The sequence below is a fragment of the Garra rufa genome, chromosome 18 (genome assembly GCF_049309525.1).
Source record: "Garra rufa chromosome 18, GarRuf1.0, whole genome shotgun sequence".
NCBI classification, from domain to species: domain Eukaryota; kingdom Metazoa; phylum Chordata; class Actinopteri; order Cypriniformes; family Cyprinidae; genus Garra; species Garra rufa.
In genome coordinates, this window is record NC_133378.1 from 26,118,478 (window position 1) to 26,146,310 (window position 27,833).

The following is a 27,833-nucleotide window of genomic DNA, read 5'->3' on the forward strand; positions in this document are numbered from 1 at the left end:
TTGGCCATCCTGATGCAGCTCTTCTACCAGGTGAATGAGAAACTTTATCCGGCTGGACGGTATTAGAAATATACATCTATTATATATATATATAATCGTTTTTATATCCAGTTTTATTTGTGCCAGAAAGTGCTTAGTTATTTTAGTATATTTCAGCTTTTATCTTCATACAAAAGAAAGTAGGCTATCTTCATACTTTTGTAAGTATTTTTTAAACGTCTTTATACTTTATTATCTTCCTACTTTAGCATTCTCCTTACATCTTACTTTTGTGAGCTTCATATTTGATTAAATGTATACTCCTTAGCCTATTCATTAGTTGCACAACGTGTTCTTAGTCATTCATTTCTCGCTGAAAGTTCATTAGGATTCTTAATTTTTTTTTTTAATTTATCAACATTAATGGCACTTTATTTTTTTTATCGTACATAATATGCATTTCAACCCTCTCCCTTTCTTTCAATGTGTTGTGTATTTATTTTTTTAGAATTGCAAAACAATAATGCTAATAACCTAAGGAGAAAAATTAAAAAGAGAAAATCCACCTATAGGAATAAATTATTTACTTTATTTAAATGCACATTCACACTATAAATTCTAACCACGTATTTAAAGCAAATCAGGGGCCAGTTGCATAAACTGCTTAGACTGGTCTTAAAAAGTTAGTCATCTATTTTTTTTTTTTTTTTTTTTTTTCTTCAAGACTGGTCATTAACTTTTTGAACTAAGTTACAAAATGGTATATTGCTCTAATTTGAATCTGAAAAGTACGACTGATTACCTCTTGGTTAACCTCTAGTAGGGCAAACATAACACAACACAAAAAGGTTTATGCAACTGGACGCTGATTAAATAAAATTGTTGTACATCACATATTTCATGAACAACTCAAGGCTACTGAAACTGCTGAAAATCAGTGATCAACTAGAAGGACGAATTCATCTGTGGTAAAACCAATGACTTCAAAGCAGGCAAATATAGCTACACATTCTCAATGGTTGTGTATCAAAACCTAAAGAGCTAGCAAGACAACATTTTATGCATTCTGCTTGTTCAAAAAAAAAGGAAACTTTCTGTGTTTCAAGAGAAAACGTCACTTGTAGGCGGGGAAACAACGCCATTTCTGCTCGAGACGAGCTTGATTTCCAGTAAGGAGTTTCGAAAGAGGTTTCCGTTGTCTCAAATAAGCTCCATTTCTTTTGCGTTTTCATTATTTCTGGTTTCCTCTCTAAAATATAACGGAGGATATATTGTATCTTTAATTTACTAAAACAAAAAGCCGACAGTCCGACGTTTCACTACAAATAATTAAGAATCCAACGAACAATTATTCATTTTTTCTTTGAAAAAATAAATTAAATAAAATAAACAAACGTAATGTGTATGACTTCAAATCAGCCACATATACCTCATTCTGAATAATTCATGAACATTTGTATCTGGTAAGGTGAAGTGTTGCCTTGTCCGCGGTTTATAAGCTACTTTGTGTGTACAAGTTGCTTGTATTGTTTTTTTTTTTGTGCTACCTTCCAAAGAAACAGAAATAAACAAATTCGCGTATTCACGATTATTGTTTTGTGAAGAAAGTTGCTTGTTTTGGGCTTGTTTTATCAGGCCGGTGTGCTTGATTTGTAGTGGATCTGGCAGCACATCACCGTTTACATCAGGAAATGTTGAAGTCAGGAAACGGCATCGTCAACAGTACGACTAGCCTGTATATAATTATATCTAATCTTACACTCAAACGCAGAATAACATTTCTGTATTTGAGAAATGACTATAGAATAGTGTGTGAGTATACAACATATACAACATTAATAAAACAAGATTTTTGCTCTCTCTATTTGTAAAACTATTTGTGCTACCACCAGAGGGCAGTGGGTCACTGCCAGTGTAAAAAGCTAACTGATCTGTGTTGGTCCCGTTAAGTTTAAGCTTGCAATAAAACTAAACGGTCAAAAATGAAAAATAATAAATATAAGATAATTCTAAATGTACAAGTTTTAAAGATTTTGATTAAACCAATCTCATCCCATATGTTACTTTCATGCAGTTAAGGTTGAAGCTTAAGGCATTCCTCATATCAAAGTCCATTTCCTGACCGGTGGTGATACATTTGGCCTGTCTGAGGGCTGTTGAGATAGGTCAGCAGAATGCTGTATGAGCTTCAGGGGTTGTTTTCATGTCCAATCTTAACTTAAACAAAGTCAGAGCTGACTTGATCAATCTCCCGCTGATAGAGTTTGACAGGCTCAAAACGGAATTCTGAACTAACAAATGTTATCAATAAAAATTCCATAATAGTTGTGCAAAGTGTTTAATTTTCTGTCAAAACAAACTATTTGCAGCTGTTTTGAAAAGTAACAACTGTGAAAATAAACATTGAACAGAAAAAAAAAAAAAAAACTGAAAAGATAGGATTGGACATTATTTGGCCGAGATACAACTATTTAAAAATTTCGAATCTGAGGGCGCAAAAAAAATTATTCTTTTGAGAAAATCTCCTTTAAAGTTGTCCAAATGAAGTTTTTAGCAATGCACATTACTAACTAAAAATTAAGTTTTGATATATTTACGGAAGGAAATTTCAAAATATCTTAATGGAACATTATCTTAATTAATATCCTAATAATTTTGGGCATTAAAAAATCACTAATTTTGACCCATAATGTATTGTTGGCTATTTCTACAAATATACCTGTGCTACTTAAGACTGGTTTTGTGGTCCAGGGTCAGATATCAATGCATTAATCTGCATTACCATATTTTAGATACCTAAACTTAACAATCACCTTATTATTAATAAGCAGCAAATTGGGAGATTATTCAGGAAAAGTCATAGTTAATAAGGATTTAATAGTAAGAACTGATCCCAAAAGGGATTGATTCCTATTTTAAAAGCAAAGCAATAATCAGCAAATTGTTGGTGGATTGACCTTTTGTTTGTTTACTCAGCATTTTTTTTTTCTCCCCTCATTCACAGCTTGTCATTATTTCGGGGTCCTCTTAGGTAAAGGCCCAGCGCTGAGCAGCACTGATGGCAGCACATCTGGAATCAATACAGCCGAACCGGGTAACTAGAGGGTTTTGGGGGGAGTTAGGGCTAAGGGTTGGGCTAGTTACGGTTTTGGCCCTGGGGGTCCATGTGTCCCTGACTCCTAAATAGACTTGATTGCTACCAGCTGGCAGCCTTAACTCACCCTGTGTCAGGGATCTCCTCTGATGTCAACCTTGTCAGTATCAAGGCTAGACAGGACAAAGGAGAGTAAGACACGAGCAGTTATGAGCAGAGGTGCAGGCAGGGTCTGAGCTATGGGAAATCTTGCTGCACTGCATGTGAACCCTCTGGTTTGCGTCATGAATATTTCTAACTTAAAAGGACCTTAAAACATATGCTTTTGAAAGGCTAAAACTGAATCAAGTTTCAAATCCAAGATGTTCATGTCTTACTTTGTTCAGTAGCAAAGAAATTAAGGTTTTGGAGGAAAATATTCCAGGATTTTTCTCAATATAGTGACTGGACTTCAATGGTGGCCAAAGGGTCCAAACTGCAGTTTCAATGCAGCTTCAAAGGGCTCTACACAATCCCAGCTGAAGAATAAGGGTCTTATCTAGTGAAATGATTGGTCATTTTATTAAAACAATAAAAATGTATACTTTTTAACCTAAAATGCACTAGCTTGCCCTCATGCATTACGTAATGCTGTTGAAAAGGTTACGTGTTTACAAAGCGAACGTGCAAAGAAAGTCAAACTCCCTTTACAAAAGAAGGAAAAACAATGTCGGACAATTTTTAAGTTGTAGGAAAAAATGAGATGAAGTTTTTCTCCCTACCCTACCATTTTGAACCTAAGTACAGTGAGGAAAAAAATTATTTGATCCCCTGCTGATTTTGTACGTTTGCCCACTGACAAAGAAATTATCAGTCTATAGTTTTTATGGTAGGTTTATTTGAACAGTGAGAGGCAGAATAACATTTTAAAAAAAAGTTGAAGGTGAAATAAGTATTTGACCCCTTCGCAACACATGACTTAGCAAAACCCTTGTTGCAATCACAGAGGTCGGATGTTTCTTGTTGTTGGCCACAAGGTTTGCACACATCTCAGGAGGGATTTTGTCCCACTCCTCTTTGCAGATCCTCTCCAAGTCATTAAGGTTTCAAGGCTGACGTTTGCCAACTCGAACCCTCAGCTCCCTCCACAGATTTTCTATGGGATTAAGGTCTGAAAACTGGCTAGGCCACTCCAGGACCTTAATGTGCTTCTTCTTGAGCCACTCCTTTGTTGCCTTGGCCGTGTGTTTTGGGTCATACCCATCTATGACCCATTTTCAATGCCCTGGCTGGCTTCAATGCCCTGGCTCTGACGGTACATCCATCCATCGTCCCTTTGATGCAGTGCAGTTGTCCTGTCCCCTTAGCAGAAAAACACCCCAAAGCATAATGTTTCCACCTCCATGTTTGGCGGTGGGGATGGTGTTCTTGGGGTCATAGGCAGCATTCCTCCTCCTCCAAACACAGCGAGTTGAGTTGATGCCAAAGAGCTCGATTTTGGTCTCATCTGACCACAACACTTTGACCCAGTTCTCCTCTGAATCATTTAGATGTTCATTTGAAAACTTCAGATGGGGCTGTACATGTGTTTTCTTGAGCAGGGGGACCTTGCGGGTGCTACAGGATTTCAGTCTTTTACGGTGTAGTGTGTTACCAGTTGTTTTCTTGGTGACTATGGTCCCAGCTGCCTTGAGACCACTGACAAGATCCTCTCGTGTAGTTCTGGGTTGATTCCTCACCGTTTTCATGATCATTGAAACTCCACAAGGTGAGATCTTGCATTGAGCCCTAGACCGACAGAGATTGACAGTTATGTTGTGTTTCTTCCATCTGAGAATAATTGCACCAACTGTTGTGACCTTCTCATCAAGCTGCTTGGTGATGGTCTTGTAGCCCATTCCAGCCTTGTGTAGGTCTACAATCTTGACTGACATCCTTGGACAGCTCTTTGGTCTTGGCCATGGTGGAGAGTTTGGAATCTGATTGATTGATTGCTTATGTGGACAGGTGTCTTTTATACAGATAACAAACTAAGATTAGGAGCTCTAACTTTAAGAGAGTGCTTCTAATCTCAGCTGGTGATCTGTATAAAAAAGCCACCTGGGAACCAGAAATCTTGCTGATTGATAAGGAATCTAAAACTTATTTCACTCATTAAAATCAGTTTATAACTTTTTGAAATGCGTTTGTAAGGATTTTTTTGTTGTTATTCTGTCTCTCACTGTTAAAATAAACCAACCATTAAAATTATAGACTGATCATTGCTTTGTCAGTGGCAAACGTACAAAATCAGCAGGGGATCAAATTATTTTTTTTCCTCACTGCACACAGATGAACTAACCACGCGTGACCTTACATAATGCGTAAAGATGCTAATGTGCATCGCAGGGCTAGTGCAAGGCGAGCATTTGTGCTTAAAATGTATATAAATGTAAATTTTTTAAAGAAAATGGCCGATCGTTTTGCTAGATAAGATCCTTATTCCTCAACTGGCATCATGGGGCCCTTTGAAGCTGCATTGAAACTGCAATTTGGACCATCAACCCGTTGCCCACCATAGAAGTCCACTACATGGAGAAAAATCCTGAAATGTTTTCCTCAAAAACCTTAATTTCTTTGCGGCCAAAAAAGAAAGAAAGACATGAACATCTTGGATGACATGGGGGTGAGTAAATTATCAGGATTTTTTTTATTCTGGAATTGAACTTCTTTAAAAAAATACAGAATAAATTTAGTAATAATCTTGAATATCACGTAAGGAATAATTGACTTCGGTCCGTTAAATTCTATGAATATAATACACACCTGAGGTGGTGATGTGGCCGTTACACCTCAAGTGTGCATTATTTTAGCAGAATTAAACGGACCGAAGTCAATTATTCCGCTTATACTACGGTTACCACACTTCAAGACTTCGATCAGATGATATATTTCAAGACATTCGCCCGGTTTTTGTCCTTAAAACGCTATTGTGAGTAGGATTCATTTCTTATGCAGCTCATGCAATACATTCCTTACTACCGGTAATCCCAAAACGTATTTTAGACCTAGCAACGACAGTTGAGCGTTTGATAGCAAACTAATGCAGTTAATAAGAGAGAGGGAGAGAGATATAAAGCTAGTGAAAGACCTCTCTGAGTCTGTGCTTCTCTCAAAAGCGATCGGCAGCATTGTCTCTACTAATAGTGAAACTTTAAATTCATTTTCTTTGAGACCACGCCGTTGCGTGTGAGAACTGTCATGCAGTTTTTAAGTTGTTAATCGTCAGATCAGCGCTAACAACATTAGCGCGTATGCTAACGTGTGTGCAAACTGTATGTGTGTGCATTTGTGAGAGAGAGAGTGAAATTGAGTATGTGCTTTCCGTACATAACAAAACGTAATTTTGTGGCAAAAACATTGAAATAATCTGTCGTTTTTATCCTATTGTTTACTGTGTTTATTTCAAGGGGCAACCTTCCGGTCTCCCTCGTGAAACCAACACGGAAGTGACTGAAACTGCAATTCATCGACTGGCCGCTTGAGGCTGGCTGCAAAAGGGAGTCAATCCCATTGACACTCCATGTTAAAACGCCCAACTTTACAGCAGAAAAAAGTATGTTTACAGCCTGGTTCAAAAAATGGTTTTGGTCTATATAGCTAGTTTTGCACTTCATGTCAACTGTGAGGGGGGTGAATTTTTTTATAACTCATCGGTTTAAGTTATATTAAGCCTTAAAGTTCAGCATAATTAAGGGCGTGGCCACTTGAGTGACAGGGGGATTGCCGCTGCTGTCACCACTGTCGCTCTAGGCGGGCGTGGTTTCAGCAACCAGCTCCACCCACATCCCGCCTTTTTGCCCATTTTTGATTATCCGGGAGTGACGCGCGATGACGCGATTCCAAGATGGCGCGGCCGAATCCCGCCCACTATGAGCTTCAAATTAGCGCTTCAGAATCCTACGGGTGACGTCACGGATACTACGTCCATATTTTTTACAGTCTATGGTTTATTTGCTTGGCCAGTGTCATTCATTGTAGGTTTTGGTTATTTTGCTGTAAGGACCTTTGAAATAACTGAAATCATGTGGCGAAGTGATAGACATGTAATGCGGTCAAAAGCTGCCTGGAACTACGTTCGCTGTGCGTTCCCCTGAAAATAATCAAACAAGACATGTCACTCGTGTAGTTTTGAAAGGGGAAAAATGCAACGTTCATTATGGCCGCGAAGCCCCGCCTTCTTAGTGAAAGAGCCAATCGTTGATTAGTAAAGTAAGCGCGTCACTGCAGCTGCCGTTAGAAGTCCCGGTTGCTATAGAAACGATCGGCGCTCTAAGACGTGCGCTCAGTACTGCGCATGCGCACTGGCTCATTTAGCCGGAAAAATAAGCGTTTTTAAACGCTATTGGAACCATACACAAGGAACCATATTTATGAGGTAGATCTTGTTGTATTTCTTTGGAGATTTAAAATATGAAATTTAATCCTAAACTTGGTGAACAGTTTTGGAGAATTTGATGTTTCCCCATTCAAAGAGAAAGGAGCTGCACTTGCCTGCCCGAGTAGCGTTTCAAAGATGGCCGCCGAGTGACATGACTTGCCTTAAAGGGACTTTGAAATAATGCACACACACCATTAGAACGTTCCTCAGCCAATCAGATTCAAGCATTCAACGGCCCCGTAGTATAATTAAAAAATAATTTAACAGAGGTTTATGTACTTGCAGTTTTTACATTATATGCAGAAGTATTCGTATTAAGTATTTGTATAGTTTTTATAATACACATGTACCCTTTATGTTTTATAACCTTTTAGTTTATTTGCTATCTTAACAGTTTGTTACATGCTATAACCTTAACAGTAGTAATTTGTAGCTTTTCCTTGACGCTGAATCTGTACCCTTTATCATTCTGTAATTTAGATTCTGCTCTAGCTCTGGAGTCAGATAGGTCGAGTTCAAGCTGACCAGGTCACATCACTCAGTGCGCCAGCACGGATGGTTGCTATGGTGAAGGCTATGGTGGAAGAGATATGAGGATTGATGAGGAATCTTCGCTTGCTCAAGTACATTTTCCAATATTCTCAACAGGAAATAAAACACACTAGAAAAAAACACTCCTATCAACTTATGATTTTCATTTTGGTGATAATTAACATTGTGTAAACAACTATCTATGTAATTATAACTCATAACTCATTTTTTCTTGCCAGTTAACACTAAAACATTTCATTTAAAAGTAAAAGTAAATAAGCAATGTATTCAGAAACATAATGGACAGTCCAAAGAATAGGTCCACAGCTTAATTCACAGATGATTTATTTTCAGTGGAAAGGTAATTATTGACCTTCAAATTCATATTATTAACCCTTAGTGCCACCTCAAGGTGAGTGTGCTTCTGAGTGTACGAATTGAAGGATGTTACTTTGTTCTGCTGGCAGCTGGAGAACAATTACCCTTTAGATAGGGACTGGAGGGCAAGGACTGTGTATAACCCTGCAATATTCATCTTAATCAAAGACTTAATCATCAGCATCCATCAGCACTTTACATTAAATACCAGATTCATCTCCATACTAGAAAATGCATTGGACTTAATGAGGGTTATGTGGAGGGTCAGTGTTTTGATGTATATCCTATAGTTTAACACAACGGTTGCAATAACATATAAGTAATTAAGCCAATTCCCATCATATCTGTATGGACTATATTTCATCCAGCCATAAGATTAATTATCTAGCTTTTCAAATTGAACCCTTGACCACAGAGCACCTTTATTTGACACTCCACCCTGAAGGCACACCTGATCATTAAACACAAACTGAAATTAAGCAACATAGTACTAAACTATGAAAAAAGGTCCCTTCCATTTATTGAATTGGCCAGCTCAAATTATCTCATATGCAAAAACTGCAAGCAAATATACACTTATTAAAATAATTATAATAATTTTAATGCCATTTGGTTTATGAAGTACAAAAGCTGTCACTGAGGCGGCACTTTTTCAGAAGGCTATATTGGTACCTAAAAGGTACAAAAGTGTACGTTTGAAAAAAAAATACACTCCTAAAAATAAAGATGCTTCACGATGCCATAGAACCTTTTTTGTCTAAATGGTTCCATAAAAAACCTTTAACAGCTGAAGAATTTTCTTTGTGGCGAAAGAAGGTTCTTCAGATAATAAAAAATGAGATGGTTCTTTAAAGAACCTTTGACTTAATGGTTCTTTCTGGAGCCAAAAATGGTTCTTCTATGGCATCACTGTGAAGAATCTTTTAAAGCACCTTTATTCTAAGAGTGTACTGTCCCTGTGACAGCTTTTGTACCTTTTTTTCTGTGAGTGTAGAATAGACATGACCTTCAATATCCCACAAATCTTTATAGAAATCATGTGCATGTAAAGTGAAGGCAATTCACCTTTACAATCTACTACTTGACATGTACTGTACGGAAAGATGAGTCATGGAAGATTTTCGACATATTCTCTTTAATATTATGTAATACCTTTTTTCTTAAAATACAGTCTTTTCTGAGGTAGACCATTACAGTTCAAGAACATTATCATTTTATAACAGACATCAAAAAAAGACATGAAATAAATATTTTCATGTACAATATGCTGCAAAAATGAGGTAGAAATGGTTACAGAAAATGTACAAGAACAAGATCCAAGAACAAAGTTACTGTACTAATAGATTCAAAACAGCTAATTAATGACAATTTTGTTGGACAAACTGTTAAATTGCTCTGTATCTATAATACTGAGTAATATCTGTATTTGCCTATGATATCTGATTAAAAACGGTGTATTTCAGTTTGAATTTACTGAAATCTGTGCTGAATTTTTCTACACAAGGTGATGTATTTGTGTGTGATGGATGTCCCTGAGTCTGCCAGGTTCTGTAGGTTCTTGCCTCTTCGGCACTGATCAATATGTGCTCCTGGGGTCATTCTGATTGACCTGTGTGGCATGAGTGAAGCCACCAGCTGTACTTGAAGAGCCGAACAGTGCTATAGGGTTACTAGATATCAGTCAGAATATGGCTTCTCCAAAAGGCTGTGTGTAAGATAGAGAAACGGGGGATGGGAAACCAGCTCACCACATGGCTGTACAGGGCCAGCAACCAAGGGGACAAACCATTGTGCTAAGAGCATGGGGTGTGCTGGGGGTAAAGCTGTTACATCACAGTCAATCAAAATTCAGCAATCCACAAAAGCCAATCTACAGACAATATAAATAAACTCAATAATCTCGGTTTCTTGCGCAGTGGTGATTTGAAGACATCTGATCACTCCATACAACTTTTATGTATATTTTAAACATTGGTAGAGGCTGCTCCATCTGGATTGTCTACATGATGAGCGTGTTAACAATTTGTATACATTATACATGATGGTGTGACACAATTTATGATTAGACATGATTAGCTGCCAATTATATATATATATAAACATTCTCATTCTGATCTTTGGGCTGTTTCTTTTTTGCTCCTGAAGTACTTCAATGACATATGCCTTGGTTTCTGAAAACAGTTTGTCCAACAAAATCCAAATCTGGTTTGCCATCTACAATAACACTTCATGAAGACAATCATCACTCCATCAAAATCTACATCAAAAATAAAGGGTAAGGATAAGGGAAAATGTTTTCATAGAGAGTTAAAAACATGGATTTATGGCATCAGATATTCTCTGAAATACCTGAATTACATTCATTGTTTGTCTTTGTAGCATTTTCAAGTTTCACCTAAGAGGTAACAGCACAGATGCAGTGTGTATACAGGTCTGTGTCAGGTCTGTTGCTCACCTCCAACCTCAATGCTTACTACTAAGACCCTAAGATTACATACATTCTTTATTTATCATTTCTGAGGTAAAGAAATTCTTCCTGAGTATTTCAAACAAGACTACATATACTAATAAAATAAACTGAGTAAAGCAGAAGAGAGAAAATAGTCATTCATGGACCCTTGCTTGCTTGTTTTTGTGTTTTTGAGGGTCCTGAGTAAAGGCTCTCACGAGATTGTGAGGAATGTGATGGGTTGTTTACATATTATTGTATTTGGGAAAATACAAGTGTTCTGAAAGAAGTGTACCAACAATAAAATCCTGTCTTTCTATTATCTGACTTTTTATGGATTAGCATTTTAATACTTTTTGGGTAGCAATGCATACTCTTTTGGTAAAATGACCATTTTGACAAAGTGCACAAGATATGACCGCGGCCTAAAACAATCAACTTTGTAAAATACTGTTGCTTTCTTCCCTAAGAGGTTGCATAACAGTAAATATATTTTGGTGAATGCTGTGACTTGGACATTATAATGTTGGTGAGCATTTTTGGTACAAATAAAGTAGTTTTGATATATCCTAAGCCCTTTAACACCAAATGATCTTTAAAGTAAATCAATGCAAATAATACAACGCCACTGGAGTGGACTGGCAATAAATAGGATCCTGAGAGTTGTAACTAACGGGGGTTTTTTTTTAGGAAAAGTCAAGTTATCTATAACCTCCAGGTTTAGTCCAGGATCAAGGCTAATTGGAATTCCAGTGAAATTCCAAAATATAATTCAGACTTTCTATCAGATATGCCAAGCAACTAATAAATGCCCCTTCAAGAAAGGCCTAATATTTCATTTCTTTGGGAAAAAATAAAGTATATGTATATTTATAGAAAAACAATACACCATGGCATGTTCCCTAGATTAAATGCATTCAATCCAAAATGCCTCCCCACCATAAACACTAATTTCAAGTCCCACTCTTTTGGCTGCAACAAGTAGTTTAAAAAAAGAAAGAAAAACATTTTGCAGTCCCCAACCAGTGGCTGACTAGGTACTCAGTGGCTATAAACCTTGCTCCACTCCATACAAGTGTCCAGTTCTTTGGGGGTGCTGTGAGGGCGTACCTTGCAGAAAGCATTTTCAAAGTCTTGGAGGGTAGGGGAAGAAAGGGATGAAGGGAGGCCGTGCAAGGGCACGGGTGCAGAGGCAGAAGCCGATGCCAGAGCCTGCTGGCAGAGCTGCAGCAGCTCCCAGACGGAGAAGCCTTCTGAGCGCTGCAGTACTGCTGACATCTCCCGTTCACCCAGACTGCAGCCTTGGGGCGCCAGCGCCTGCAGAAGCACATGCCTGCGTGTGTTTCCATCTGGCAGGCCTATGTGGTAACGCTTGGAGAAGCAGCGCAGAAGGGGATCTTTGATCAAATCAGGTCGTCTTGTGGTGCACACAACCAGAACCAGGCTGCTCTGACCATGTTGAATCTTCTCCAGCTGGGCCTGCAGTTGCTGTCTGAGACCTTCCTCCTCAACGGCCTCCACCTCGCTCAGCAGCACCACCGCAGGTTGTCGGGCCGTTGCCACCGAGAACAGAGTAACAAGAAGTTGCTCTGCTTCTCCTTTCAATTTAGAGGCCAAAGTTGCACAGCTCAGCCTATAGAATGTAGCACCCAGTTGAGACGCCATGGATCGTACCAGTGTGGTTTTGCCCCCTCCTTGAGGGCCAAACAGCAGGGCGGTTCTGGGTGGGCGGATGGCAGGGTTGGGCCGCAGGATAGGCCACAGCACATCCTCCTCTAGCGCTGCCTTGATGTGACAGTTCCCAGCCAGTTCACTCCAAAGCAAAGCTGGACTGCAATCTTGCAGCTCCTGGCTTACTAGCTCCAGCATTCGGGGCTCTATGCTTTTTACGGGATCAGAGCGCTTCTGTGAACGATGCTGGGAGAAGCCTTGCTCCGCACCTCCGTTCTCCCCAGTCATGGCTGCTGGTGGACTGTAGTCCCCTGCGGCTCCATATGTTGGTGAAACCATGGGCTTTAGCCCACTGTACTTCCCCACTTCATCTCCTTCCAGGCTCGACTGAGATGAAGGTTTACTAGGCTTAAAGGCTTGAGGATCTGTGTTGCCTGTTCCAAAGCCATTCCCACGGCACTCAGCTTTATCCGTGACTCCGTATGGAGAATCTCCCCCAGCTTTTATGGGGTCATAGCCGTATTTCCTATACCGTCCACTGTCTCCATCTTCCTCATCCAGGGTCATCTCAAATGCTTTTCTCTTCAGAGAGCCCCCAGGCTCTGAACCCCCTAGACTGCTGTTCTGATAGCCATAGCTGCCACCAACCACTGTGGGTCTTGATGGAAGTGGAGAGGGGGCGGCTATGCCCGAAGGGATGTAAGGGGCTGTTGGATGGGTGTAGCTAGGAGCAAGGCTAGTCTGGTGAGGGTAGGTGCTAGGGGGGTAGTTATACACAGGGGTAGAAGGTGTGTAACTGGGGAGAAGTGTGGGGCTAGGCTGAAGGGCATGTAACGAGGCTGGTGGAAGTGCTGAACTGGGTTGGGGACAGTACCCTGATGAGAGGTAGGTGCCATTGTAACTGGGCGGGTACTCATTGGAATGGGGCCCACTGCAGGAGCTGCTCCCGCTGTATCCCGAGTCCGAAAGGTTGCTATTAACTGCTGACACGTTGCCCGAGCCTGGTGGGCCTGCTGATGTGGGAACCACCTTTGGTCCCGACAGACCATCATGAGATGAAGGAGGCACCAAGGGGTTATACCCCCCGTCAGTGCTGTGCGTAAGAGGCCAAGGTTCCAGTTCGCTTTTCTGGCCTCCGTTAAGGGCCCCAAAGGCTCCAGGCTCAGGGTACGTGCCCACAGAAGGGCGTTCATATGGTGAGTCTAGCATGCCAGAGTACTTCTCAGCATAGCGCTTCAGCAGGTTGGAGGCAGTAAGGGCTGAGATGTCATCATTTGCCCAGGCGTAGCTGTAGGAGCCACGGCTGCGGCTGGGGTAGAGCTCAGACTTGTGGGCAGGGGATGAGGTGGTGGACGACACGTCCAAATGCTGCTCAGGCCACTGGCTCAGGGGCTGTGCATGCTCCGGGTTCCAGTGCATCTTCAATAGGCCTGCCGGAGAGAATGATTTGTCAGATTTGTGCAAGAACTTGATATATATATATATATATACACACAGCATGCGTTCATACCATTTACAAATCAGATTTTTTTTTAATTTATTATTATTTTTTATATAAAGACTAAAGTCACATTATGGCTGATTGTATAGTGTGTTTTTTTGCCTGGTGAGAGGACTCTTTCAGTATTGTGCATGCACGCAGAGGGAGCCTTTCTTTTTCTCCAGCATGTATAAAAGAGAAGGGCTGTGAATTTGCTCCTTTCAAGCCCACAGCCATGTAGCAGCCTTGTGTTGCCATCTGCAGTTCTCCCAGAGGAGAAACTGTTATCACCCTGTGCATGTTTCCCTCAATACATCCCCTCCCACCACCACAGTTCATCCACAAAGCAATTCTCCAAAAGGCCTCTGTGGCCAGCTTGACAGAGGGAGGGAAAGAGAGGGAAGAAGGAACAGAGGGGGAGAGGGAGGGGACGATTTCGGGGAAACAGGGGGGGTTGGGACTGGTGGATAAAATAGTTGTGCTATTCATCGGCCACTTCCCATGAAGCACTGGGAGTGTGGAATGCCCTTTCCTCTGGCTATCTCCAGCACCACTTTCCTGTGATTAATTATGCTGGCCTAATATAAAGGGGATCTTAATGCACAAGAGGAAAAATAAATCTGAATACAAAATAAAGTGTTTTTTCCCAGTCTCCGCCCTGTCCCTCCCCCCCCCCATAACACAAATTCCCTTCCTTCTGAGGTTTTCTGAGCTTCTAAAAGTGCAATACACTTGACAGCATTATTTCAAAGGCACTTTAAGAAAATAAATTCTAAAACGAACCATCACAATGCATCATAAAAGCATAACATTTTTAGCATAAAAGCATAAAAACAATATTTTTCAGTGGTATCTCAAACTGTTATAACTTGTTTTTTCTCTTGGTCTTGAGAATTTCATGGAGCAGAGAGTTGTTTTAAAACCAGCCATTTCATGAGGGTCTGCAACTGCTCCTTCCAGAGGCATTAGCTAAATTCCACACATAGCTTGGCATTATTGAACTGTCAGGAATCAGCCTGGGGTGAGGGCTAAAGGGGGAAATGAGGAGGTAAAAAGAATAAACTGCAAATCTTCATCATAGGCTGCAATCTGAGGAGAAAGCAATGATTCGTTATTCACACTTCTGTCAGAGTGTGCAAGCTGCTGCTTTACTGCCATTTAAATCAAGCTTCGGTTCTGTATGCTATGTTCCCCCTTACTCTTTTTCTCCCAAAAACTTGGCCCTCCCCCTTTGTGTGCTCTTTCTGTTTCTCGAACTCCTGCCCCTCCCGTTGCCAAACCTTCTCATGTGTGTCTTCAGATTACGCCCGCTATTTATTCCAAAAGATCACACCAACAGACCAGATGGCCATTGGATTACCATGTCCTTCATATTCATATATATAGCGTCCAACGTCCAAACCAGCACCTTAGTGCTGGTTTCTAATATAAAAACAAGATAAAATACAAAAACCTCAGAATTTGAACACAGGTAAAGCATTTGGTCATTGTCCAGTCGGTAGAAACAGTATATGTCCAGCAGGAAAATCCCATCTGCAGGCTGGTTTGTGAAGTGCTGTATGGAGCACAATAATGGGGCCAGTGTGTGACAGAGATGGATGGCAGCCCAGGGGAGCTCATAAAACCTGCAACGGGTAGAGGAGGAGGAGGAGGGGGAATGGACAGCAGGCACTCCGGCCACCGTGTGTGCGTGTGCATGCACGCGCATGAGTCTATCTGAGAGGATGGGGCTTGACATTAGGGAAGTCATTCAGGCGGCCAAACTGCTGTCCACTCCATCAATATACATGAGTGTGTGTGTGCACCTAAACACATGGGAAAGCCAAACCGGACATGGAAGTGCCATTTGGAGCAGGCTGCTTCAAGAAGAAGCAGCGTCTCACTACCAAATTAAAATGCTATCCATTAGCATGAAATAAACCACAGATGAGCTGGTCTGCAATTAGAGCTACGCCTCAACAGGGACTCTAATAATCTAGATGTGATTTAATCTGTGTTTCTATTTAAATCACCACAGCTGCTGAGATTAACTCATTCTGGGCATTTGAGAATAGATGGTCCAATTACACCAGCAGAAGTGCAAATGGCCACTGAAGGCTATTTATTTCTGTGAATAAATGTCAGAATCAAGACAAGGAATACTTTATGAAATATGCCAATAAGGAGTGAGATGATGGGTTTTGATATATGTGACCCTGGACCACAAAACCAGTCTTAAGTAGCATGTGTATATTTGTAGCAATAGCCAAAAATACATTGTATGGGTCAAAATTACAGATTTTTTTTTCTTTTATGGCAAAAATCATTAAGATATTAAGTAAAGATCATGTTCCATGATGATATTTTGTAAAGTTCCTACCGTAAACACATCAAAACACAATTTTTGATTAGTAATATGCATTGCCAAGAATCATTCATTTGGACAACTTTAAAGGCAATTTTCTCAATATTTAGTTTTTTTTTTTACACCCTTAGATTCCAGATTTTCAAACAGTATCTTGGCCACATATTGTCCTATCCTAATAAACCATACATCAATGGAAAGCTTATTTAATTCTCAATTTCAAAAAATCTACCCTTATGACTGGTTTTGTGGTTAAGGGTCACATTTAGATGTAGCCCCAGTCACATATATATATATATATACACATATACATACATATATATATACATTAGTGGTGGGCCGTTATCGGCGTTAACGTGCTGCGTTAACGTGAGACTCTTATCGGGCGATAAAAAAAATATCGCCGTTAATCTATTCTCAAAGTTGGGTTGGGAGCTGGGTCTAAACTACGCAAGATATGATGACTTTCACCTTGATATTTTAGCGCGGATGACGTATACCTAGTCGAATTGCACTGTAGGGGGCGAGAACGAGTCTTCAACTTCTGTGAAAATACCACATCAAATGAGACGTGCAAACATGGATGCAACTATGAAGCCGCTTCAGGGCAGCTGCGTTGCTAGACCCTTTTTACTGGGGCACGTGAGTTATATTTTACTTTGATAATCCCGAAATAAAGACATTAAACTATATGCAACAACTGAATTGACGCTTCTAAAAGCAACGCAGTTTAATGGAAGACTATGCACGCAGAAATCCATGCCCGTGCGCGTCTGTGTATTTAGCGGCAACGCGCACGTCGTGCAGCCTTTTGCGCAGAAGTACATGGTTACACAAGTTTGTATAGGTAATTATGCTGTAAATGCAATTGTCAAGCAGTTTGTGATGCATTTTGGAAACAGGAGATGAGCGCCTGATCTAATGCGCCACCTGGCCCGTTCTCGAAGACTTACTTTTAGTCATTATTTGGGTAGCACACATATTCTGAATGCCTTCAGCAGAATTCAAATTAGCCATTTTAATCTAGATTAATCTAGATTAATTCCAAGATTTAATCTAGATTATTCTAGATTAAAAAAATTAATCTATGCCCACCCCTAATATACATACATACATATATATATATATATACACACACACACACACACACACACACACACACACACACACACACTTTAAGGATTTAAATTTATTTTATACAAAGAAAGAAGCAATTATCAAATTTAATGGTGCACTGCACTTTGTATTTTTTTGCCGTGGCTAATATAGCAGTTGGCTAATACTTTATTAACTTTGTTTAAATTTTCAGTTACAGATAGTATTGTAAAAATGTTGCTAGTTGCAGTAAAACAAAACTAATGAATTCTTTTTAAACTTATAATGAGGGAAAAATTATCAAGTGCACCTTTAAACAAACATAAATGTGATTCTAGATCACAAAACCAGTCATAAGGATCACTTTTTTGGAGATTGAAATTGATTTACATCTGAAAATCTGAAATCTGAGGGTGCAAAAAAAATCTAAATATGGAGAAAATCGCCTTAAAAGTTGTCCAAATTAATATGCATACTACTAATCAGAAATTAAGTTTTGATATAATTACTTAATATCCTAATGATTTTTGGCATAAATTAAAAATCAATCATTTTGACCCATACAATGTATAGCTACAAATATAGTTGTGCTACTTAAGACCAGGGTCATAAATAATTAGAAATTAGAAAAACAGAAATTGCATTGAACAGGTAATTAAGATATAAGATATAAGAAAATATAATTTTTCACCTTGACATGGACACAACCAGACTCTCACACAAATATGCCTAAATTACGGCCACAGGACCAGTTCTAACCTCACGTCATTAACACGAGAGGCTGGAGTAAACAGAGGAGGGCTGTGTGGATTAAGAAACCAAGGGCCCTTTAAACAAAACTTCATTGTCCGCATGGGAGCTCCCGGCCGTTGCTTTGTGTGAACCGCGACGAGTGGTTTGCCGTGGTGGCTCTGTGCGGGTTCGAGGCTGGCAGGGAGACAGATGTTTCCACTGGTCGCCTTACTGTCTGTGTGTCCATTGTTACACAGCCCATCCAGCAGACATCCTCCTGGCCTGACAATCCTGTTGGTCCTGAGACAAAAGCTGAGGGATCCTATTGTCAGAGGCCTGCCTAATTATGGAAATCTTATTAATCTATTCAGCAGCAGCGTGCTGACAGCCTTTGTGCAGTCCTGGGATTTATTGAGGGAGATGTGCGCGTGTGTTTGTTTGTGTGCGCCAGCACAGATGCGAACTGAATAAAACAACGAATAAAGTTAGGATAACCAAAATATTAGTTATAATTATATGACTTGACCACTAGCAGGTTGCCGGAGCAGAAGGTTCTGCAATGTGAGAGCCGAACAAGCCAGGCTGCCGTAGGATGCTCAGCTTTTCACAGCTCCCCAGGGGTCCGTGTGCACTTTCAGGCCGCGTCACTTTTGTTTTCCTGCCCTGAGGAACAAAACCTACATGGATGCAACAAGCCTTCTGGGACATGGGGCCATTAAACCAGGCAGATTGCACAGGGGCCAGTTGTAAACAGGAGCAGCCTGAATCAATCCAATCAGGCATTATTGTGGGCACCCACTCCCTAAACCCCACACATAGATTTAAGTAGGTTTATCTACCACAAACACCCCCCTCATTGCATATTCAAATCTAAATCTACAAACACCGTTTGCATCTTCAACGAAACAGCACAAAGACGAGAGTATACTTGCGTTCAGCTACCCTGGGAATTTGCTGAATTACTATCCGTCCCTGTCAGTTAAACATCAAAACAACCTAAAAGAAGTAGTTGTACGGTTGAACAGTGAGCATCCTGTTAGGAATTATGTCCTGAAACTTCAGCCCACAGTGCTGGTATGTGTGGAAGTCCCTTTGAAGAACGCAGATGCCACAGAAGAAGGGCTCTTTCAAGAGAGAATAAAGATGAAGGAGAGAGAGAGAGAGAGGGAGAAAGAGTAGATCTGGTTGAAAAGAGTGCAGAGGGAGGATTGTGTTTACATGAATTAATCACCTCGGTGCAGATAAGATGGCACCCTGTGTTCTAATCATCAGCTGATTTGTATTCCGTGTACAGACGTCTCTAAATCAATGCTTTGGGCAGAGGGATTGCAAAATGTCGATGATAAAGCCTATCGGACACTTTAAAGTCATGCAGAGCCTTTATAGTAGTTATTCTAAATCAAATTCAGGTTATATTTTAAATTCATAAATAACAAATAACTAAAAAAATATGAAAAATGGCTTCGAATAAACCCTAGCAAATATCTAGTTCTCAAAATGTTTTGTTTTCCTTTGGCTAAAAAGCCTAGTGATGCACAACAAATAAGCATTAAAAAAAATCAAATAAGTGTGTAAGTGCGAGATCCACTCAAAAATCCTGACAACAGCTCTTTATAATTTACAAGGCATACATAATAGCCCATAACTATGACATTTTTCATAAATTGATGCATTAGTTACAGCAGTGTGGTTAACTTGATCTCTCTTTCTGTTGCTCTTTCTTTCTGCTCATCTGCTCCCTTTTCATGGGTCTAAAAAGATGTAATGGCAGAAGAGGCGGTGGGCCTTACGAGTTTTCACACCTGCTCCTCAGCGCACTGCCAGACGCCGTGGCTCTTTTCAGCTGGGCCCCGTGGGGTCCCTAGAGGAAGGAGCCTATCTGCTAGAGTGGCAGTGAAGGATCTGATTTTTTTTCATCTCTCAACCCTCTCTCTCTCTCTCTCTCTCACTAGTTCTCCATTTGAGCTGCAGTCCATAGCCTCTCAGCTTTGAAGGTGTTATTGCTTGGCCTTTTGGGACACTGTAAGCGTTGCAATCCGTTGGTTCTTGTTGATGACTACAGTAAATATTGAGTCAGTGTAGGAATAATGAAAAATCAGCAATGTGACAAGTGCATTACGTAATGTAAGCTATTACTAATGATAAAATTATCTGAATACATTTGTAGACATCTTTTTAAAGTTTGAAATAATGAAAGTGCATATCGTCAAGAGCAATATCTGTGATCTGTGGGTATAGTTAGTGGATGTTTCGGCTTGTTTTAGACTAAAAATGAGAGAAACTCACATCCTTGGTGGTTTGAATGAATGATTGGATGCTTATAATTTTAGAAATAGCATCCCCATCCCCCTGACTAAGCTAATTCTTGTCCACAAATAGCCAAATGCCTGGCACCCCTCCCTTTGAAGAAAAACAGGGTTCCTATTTTCTATGTCCGCAGGCCAGGTTTAGGTCATTGTGTCCACTAATATATCAAAGAACAGCTGTCCTAAGGCTGTGTGATGACCAATCACCCCCTTCCATCTGTCTCTCTTACCCAATCTCTCCTCCATCTCCCCCTGTTCTCCTCCATCCCCTTCTCTCAATCTCTCTTTTTCCCCCCTCTCCCTCCTTCCTTTCCACCCTGCCCCCTCATTGAGTTCCCGGACTGCGCTGCGGTACCCTATCTCGAATTCCCTGGCCGCTTTATTTAATGACCCTACAAGCGTGTTGGGATTTTCTGTGTGCGCTCTCACAGATATGACTTGGAATGGATCTGGTTTATTATCGTTAAACGCAACTGAAACTCTAATAATAATTCTTTGAAATAAATATTAACTGAAATAAAAAGGCAATTTTTCTTATTTTTGTTTAGTTTAAGCTGAAGTACTAAAACTTAATACAACTATATAGACATAATATGTGACAATGGACCACAAAACCAGTCATAAGTTTTTCATCATCTGAATAATCAACCTGAATAAATAAGCTTTCCATTCATGTATGGTTTGGTAGGATCGGACAATATTTGGCCGAGATACAACTATTTGAAAATCTAAATTCTGAGGGTGCAAAAAAATAAAAAAAAATATTGAAAAAATTGCCTTTAAAGTTGTCCAAATGAAGATCTCAGCAATGCATATTACTAATCAAATATTAAGTTTCAAATATATTTACGGTAGAAATTTACAAAGTATCTTTATAAACAAATATAGACAATAATATAGACAAAAACTAGTATAATTACAAAAAATTCAACTGAAAGCAAAATATAAAACAATAGTAATTCAAATTATTAACAAAAACTATAATAGTACATAAATTATACAAAACTAACACTGCACTGGATGCAACACATATATTATGTGATGTTACGCAAATGCCTGATTTGTAAAAACTCATTCCAGCTTATACAGATAGTTCCCCCGAAAATAAATATTTTCTCATATTGTTCTAAACCTGTAGGACTTTAACATTTAAATTTATTTACACTTATTTTGTCTTGCTTTTTTTCTTAATCAAATCCATCACCTTTGTGTTGCATTGCTAGCAAAATGCTCTACTGTTACGGAATAGCTTCTGTGAGAAATATGCTTTAAATATCTTTTGAAGATTATTTCAACTGTCTTGTTCATATAATGAAAGTCAATGGGGTCCAAAATCATCATGGAACACTGCAACATTTTACTTACTGTTTTGAAGTCATACAAGTTTGAAACAACATACAGTAAAGGTGATGACACAGTTTTCACTTCAGACTGAACTATATCTTAAATTAGAGAACCACGGACAAGTCCTTTGAGGGATACCTTGGAATATCTCGGAGCAGAGAAGCTTGGCGAACAATAACCCTCAGAAGTCCGGAACTTAATTGGAAGCGTAATTGTGGCAGCAACGGGCCTAATGAGCTGTCTTCAACGATGGTGAGATGATGAGCAGAGGCGGGGGGTCCCGGGCAGACTGTGTATCTCCAAGCCCCTTTTCCTACAGCCAGCATTTCTCTTCCATCTCACTGACTACACTGCGGGCTAATTAAAGTCCATTCACACCCGCAGCTAATGACCCCACGCTCATTCACACAAACACTTCAGCACCTTGCCTGTTTACTCAAGGGTCCGCATGCCCCTCCAGAGCTGCATTCACCCCGTCGCTCTCATTAGAATAGATGTGTTGGATGCTCGTCGTTAATCGCTTCTTCTGAGGCATCCAGCGCGCCCATTCCCATAGAACGAACTCAAAGCCTTAATGACTTAACAGATGCAATTAGAGTGCTTCTTCGGCTTGGGCCTTTAGTGTGGAGAAGAGAAGAAATGAGGTCATAGGAAAGCGAGAGAGAGCTAAGGCTGTGCTTGTTTCTCTTTAAACAAGGAATATGCTGGACAGCAGGGCCCCCGAGCAACAAGAGTTAGAGCACTCATGGGCTGCTGGCCTGGGACTGATTTAAGGGTGTGTTTGAAGTGCAGATTACAGATTCTTTGCACCAAATCCCTCCAGGAGTATCCATGGCCCCAGGAATCTCTCTCAGATTTCCTTTAGCTCTGAACGCTCTTAAGTTTGCGGTTTTTATGTGCTCATCAGAGCACCACTTATCATTGTGAATGCATTGAGATGCGTGTGACAGACATCAAACTAAATCCTCAAATGTGCATGTAGAGTACAAAAATGCCTGTCCTCTCGAGTCAAACATAAACACCGATGTCAGAAATGCTCAAAGAAAATTCCAGCATGGATGTGACACTATTCACATCTATACCACATAAGCTGCCCTACATTCACCTGACTCCAACACAGGCGACTTATGAGAAAAGGAAAGGAAATATCAGGACTGGGAACGGCCGTGAGAAAAAGGAATTTGCCTGGGTTTAATAGCTTAAAGAGTAAACAGGAGGGTTATCTAACACCTTTGTGTGCTGTCCTAATATCACACTAGACATTCAGGGAAACAGTCACACACATATGTACAGTCCACAAGCATCAAACTTTAGAAACAAGCGGACCAGTTTCTAAATTCAAATGCATGCTGCAGCGCTGGAAAATCTGGATCTGTGACATTAGCCATCTAAAATTAGGGGCTAATAGGTGTGTACACTAAACAACACATTAACAACTGTCCAAATCCTCAAAGAATTCAAAATATTCTGACAGGGCTTTGTGACATTTTTGTAAATAAAGTGTGCAAAGAGAACAACTAGACAGCAAACAAAAACGAGTATTAAAAAGCGTTTTTGCTTTGGATTTAAAAACTATTACTGATTCGTTATACTAGGACAAGGATAACTTTCATAACAAATTATAAATATAAATCAATACATCATTTATGTACACACTAAATTTGATTTTTAAAAGTTTTTGCACATAATTTATCTGAATTAGCAAATATTTTTGAACATTATAAATGTATTTACTGTCACTTTTGATCAATTTAATGCAATTGAATGATTAAAATTTAAAAAGTATCTTGACCCCAAACATTTGATTAATTTTTAAATCTAAAATTTTAAATATATATTGCAAATTTATATTAGATTTTAATGTGTGTGTTTTATTTTAAAGTTGTACATAATAAATAAAATAAAGGACTATGATAAAGGAAATATGTGACCCTGGACCACAAAACAAGTCATAAGTAGCACTGGTATATTTGTAGCAATAGCCATATACATTGTCAAAATGATAAATTTTTCTTTTATGCCAAAAATCATTAGCATATTAAGTAAAGATTAAGTAAAGAATGTTCCATGAAGATATTTTGTAAATTTCCTATAGTAAAAATTGATTTTCTCAATATTTAGATTTTTTTGCACCCTCAGATTCCAGATATTCAAACAGTACTCTGCCAAATATTGTCCTATCCTAACATTTAATCAGCTTTAATATGATGTATAAATCTCAATTTTAAAAAATTGACCCTTACGACTGGTTTTGTGGTCCAAAATCACATATAAGAAAGTAAACATAGATTGTTGACAGCTATTATGGTCATATCACTTCATCCAAAGCAAGAATGTGGCTTTTTAACAACTCATCTTCAAGAATTTGCAACAGAATAACTAAAATGGTACATCCAGACATAAACCATAATTTCTATTTGTTTTAAAATGTTTCTTTGTGTGCAATTTCTGAGGATCAACTTCTAAGGAAAAGTGGAATTATCATTAGTATTGATTTTGAAACCTTTTCCCTTCATCAATATACGTTTTCTTCAAAAAAAGAAAAAAGAAAAAAGGAATATCAAAACAATTGGAAAACATTTGACAAAAGTCCTCTGAATGCCTCGCTAAATGAAATTATAACACCATATTAGACGTCAATGGTAATCGGTTGATGCAACAACCTAGCAAAAGCCAGCTGAAAGGTATTCAAGCCGGCGACTCATTAATACATGATTACATCTTAAATTGAGGTGCCTTGGTCCTTTAGTTTGATTTCCCTCCCTCTTTTCATGTAACTGTCATGCCTATAAAGCACAGAGAAGAAGAGCTAAAGAGTGGAGAAAAAAGCATCTCTTCAGGCAGAACTGGGGGAAGAAACCCCATGCTGGCCTACAAACAATGCTGTTTTGGAGAGGGCCAGAGCGGAGCTCAAATGAAGCCTGGCAGGGGGGTTAGGAATGGGGGCTAAAACTGGACACGTCAGTTATTAGGTCAGTCGAGAACAGTGAGGAGGGGGAAGAGAAGAACAGAAAGAAAGATTCAGAAAAAAACAGAGATAGAGGAAGTAACTGTGCTAGTAAGCTGGACACTGGTGGTTAATCATGGTGAGATGACACTGGCAGAACCACAGGGTTTCTCCTGGTAGAGCCATCAGCTCACCCTCCACACCTGTCCTACCAACCATGACATATACTTCAGCTAAAAAAGTGGATTAAAACATTGTGAAGAGACACATTTTAAAAACATTTTGTTTTTAAAATGCACCATTGTTCAAACTGGTTTACCAACAAACTAAATACTTAAGTAGTGTTGACTGAGCTATTTATTGCATTTGGTTTGAATGTCAAATATGTTAAACTTACTATAGGGAACAATGGGACTCAGCATTCTGCGGATCTGGTCTCGATTACGGTAACAGTTCTGCGGTGAAACCCAGGTTAGCGTCTATACGGCTGTAGTCCATCGCTGGCCTGTACTCACATTGGGACTCTAAAAAATTGTGCTCCTGAAAAAAAAAGGAGGGGTGAATGGCCATCATATACACATACATTGCATTGCATAATTTTTTAAATGTAAACAAAGTTTCTAATGCATGAACATGAGGAATGTGCGACCAACAATCAAGACCTTCAAAGGCGTCATCTCAGTTTTAGACAAGAGTGAAACAGTCATGGACACAGGCACTCTCACTGTGGGCCGAACACACACGGGGTATTCATTAAGAGCCTGCACACAGGCATTAAGCTGATTGTATGGCTGTGTCCAGCTTCTAAAGAGGGCTTTCTAAATCTCCCTGACAAAAAGCACCATGCATACCATAGCCGTTCTCCTCGCCTCATAACAGCAGCAGAGAGCATGCTTTCACAAAATTAAGCTCATTTCATCCCTAGCCACACACTCTCCCACTTCAATTATCTCTCTTTTCTTGCTATGACAGATGCAAAATAAACAACTATATTGGGAACCACAAAAAGGATGAAAATTAAAATATGCAAACAACAATAATATATATTGTTTTTAATTTTACTATCATATTGGTATTGCAAATGATAATCTTGGAAATGAAAACGCTAAGACTTAATAATCTAAAAATAATAATAAATGTTTGAAAAATTCAACACTTTTTTTGGTGGGTCCCAAAGGAGAGCGTCATTCTTTCTCAAGTGAGCGTGCAGAAAAGCTCACACATGAATGAAAAATATTACATAATAACGCGAGTCAAACAGTGTGGCTTCTAGCTCTGCTTTCACGAAATGAAATGGCAACTGACATTCCATTCATTACAAAATTAAACATTAAATAATGATATACACCATGTTACATGAACAGAATTTATTTTTGGTAATGTTTAAATATTTTTTAAATCACACAAGCGTTTTAATGGTCAGTTTATTACTGAACCTGCACCTTTAAAAATAAAGGTTCTTTATTGGCATCGATGGTTCTATGAAGAACCTTGAACATCCATGGAACCTTTAAATGTAGAAACTAAAAAATGTTTTTCAAAAGGGTTATTTTAAGAACTGTTCACTGAAGGTTCTTTGGGGAAGTAAAAATGATTCTTCTATGGCATCACAGCAAAAAACTCATTTGGAGCCTTTATTGTTAAGAGTGTAAATTGGTAATAGTTTATTGTACTAGTAATATAGGATGTTTTATGTATATGTTCTCTTACAGTTCATGGAACTGCTGGTTTTACAACAAAAATTGAAAAACGAATAAAACTTCAGTTAATAATGCATATTTGTATGTAGATTTTCTCTTACAGTTTATGTAACTGCTGGCGTAATGACAAAATTAGAAATACTGATTTACTTAATATAGTATATTTTATGTAGATGTTCACTTACAGTTCATATAACTTCTGGTTTGATGATTAAAAATTAGAAACTGTGTAAAACTAACACTGTCATAAATCAGCTAAGAACAGAAAAACTCCAAAAACTTAATTCCAGGATGATGCTTTATAAAAATGTTCAAACTAAATCATGGATCCTTTTACATTTGCTCAGAGACCGAAAGATTATCCTAAACCAACAACCTCTAAACTTGCTGAGAATGAAGGCTGACACATCTATATACCCAACACATGCACACACATGCAGACGTGAAGAGCCGTACGCTTAAAATCCGACACCTGCATGCAGTGCGGGGAATGCAGAAGAGGCTGTTTCACATTAAAGGAGGGAGAATGCAATGAAACGGAGTCAAGCAGAAGACGAGCACAGGCTATCAGGAGAAGTAGAGGACAGTGCAATGCAATGCAGAGTTAAGACTTTCAATCATTTACAGCTTCAGCTTCAGAGTAGAACACTGGCAACAGCAGCAAAGTGTTCAGTTTAATATTAAAGTAGACTCACCTAATCATGCCTGCATTTTCCACATCAGATTTAAAATCAGTTAGATAATCCCTGGAGCAGACAGGCTCGTGTGTGCAGTACTATGCTTTTTTCCACATATGGGACACGACTCAACTCTGTCTCTGTCTGTCTCTCTCCCTCTCTCTTTCCCTCCCAACCAGTAACAACAGAGCACCCACACACACAATTACCCTCCCCCAGCTTTCCCCATCCCCCTCCCTCCCTCTCTCTCTCTCTCTCCCTCTCTCTCTCTCTCTTTCTCTCTCTCTATTTTTTGTTAAAACTATTTAAGCAGAGAGAGAGAATGAGAGGAGGACTATGGGGTGGGGGCAGCTGACCAATCATGCTTGGAGTGCAGGCTTGTATTCTTTTTCTGAGAGAGAAATACAGAGAGAGAAGGCTAGCTGTGGTGGAGGGAAAGGCAGAGGCTCAGCTCCCTGAGGGAATTAGCGTAAAGATGTTTATTTTGGTCGAAAATTGTGAAATTACCTACTGGTGATTTTCAAATACTGGGCAATGCTTTATATATGGTAAACATTATATTGTCAAACTACATCACATGTTTCAAATCAGTACTGGAACTTTAATTCAAACTTAAAGTGAATTCAACATGACATTTCCAGACAATTCTAGATCACAGACTTTCATTTGTATAGTTGTTAAACTGACTTTGACATTTTTTAAATGTT

The 27,833-nt window shown here is 39.3% G+C and overlaps 1 protein-coding gene across 1 annotated transcript; it reads right to left on the minus strand.

The window, feature by feature from the left end:
- Positions 1-9,510: 9,510 nt before the first annotated feature.
- Positions 9,511-27,273, minus strand: fignl2 (fidgetin like 2). The gene is made up of 3 exons (XM_073823250.1): positions 27,145-27,273; positions 25,147-25,289; positions 9,511-13,931 (listed from the first exon to the last, which is right to left on the minus strand). Exons 2-3 carry the CDS (start codon positions 25,169-25,171, stop codon positions 11,872-11,874), a joined length of 2,085 nt encoding a protein of 694 aa, XP_073679351.1. The 5' UTR covers positions 25,172-25,289; positions 27,145-27,273; the 3' UTR covers positions 9,511-11,871.
- Between the last annotated feature and the right edge of the window lie 560 nt (positions 27,274-27,833).

Bases quoted from the DNA above. Each gene is read 5' to 3' on its own strand.
- fignl2 (XM_073823250.1), bottom strand. From the start codon at position 25,171: ATGCTGAGTCCCATTGTTCCCTATA. The intron at 13,932-25,146 runs GTAAGTTTAACA...TCTCTCCGGCAG, and splicing joins GAGTCCCATTGTTCCCTATA to GCCTATTGAAGATGCACTGG.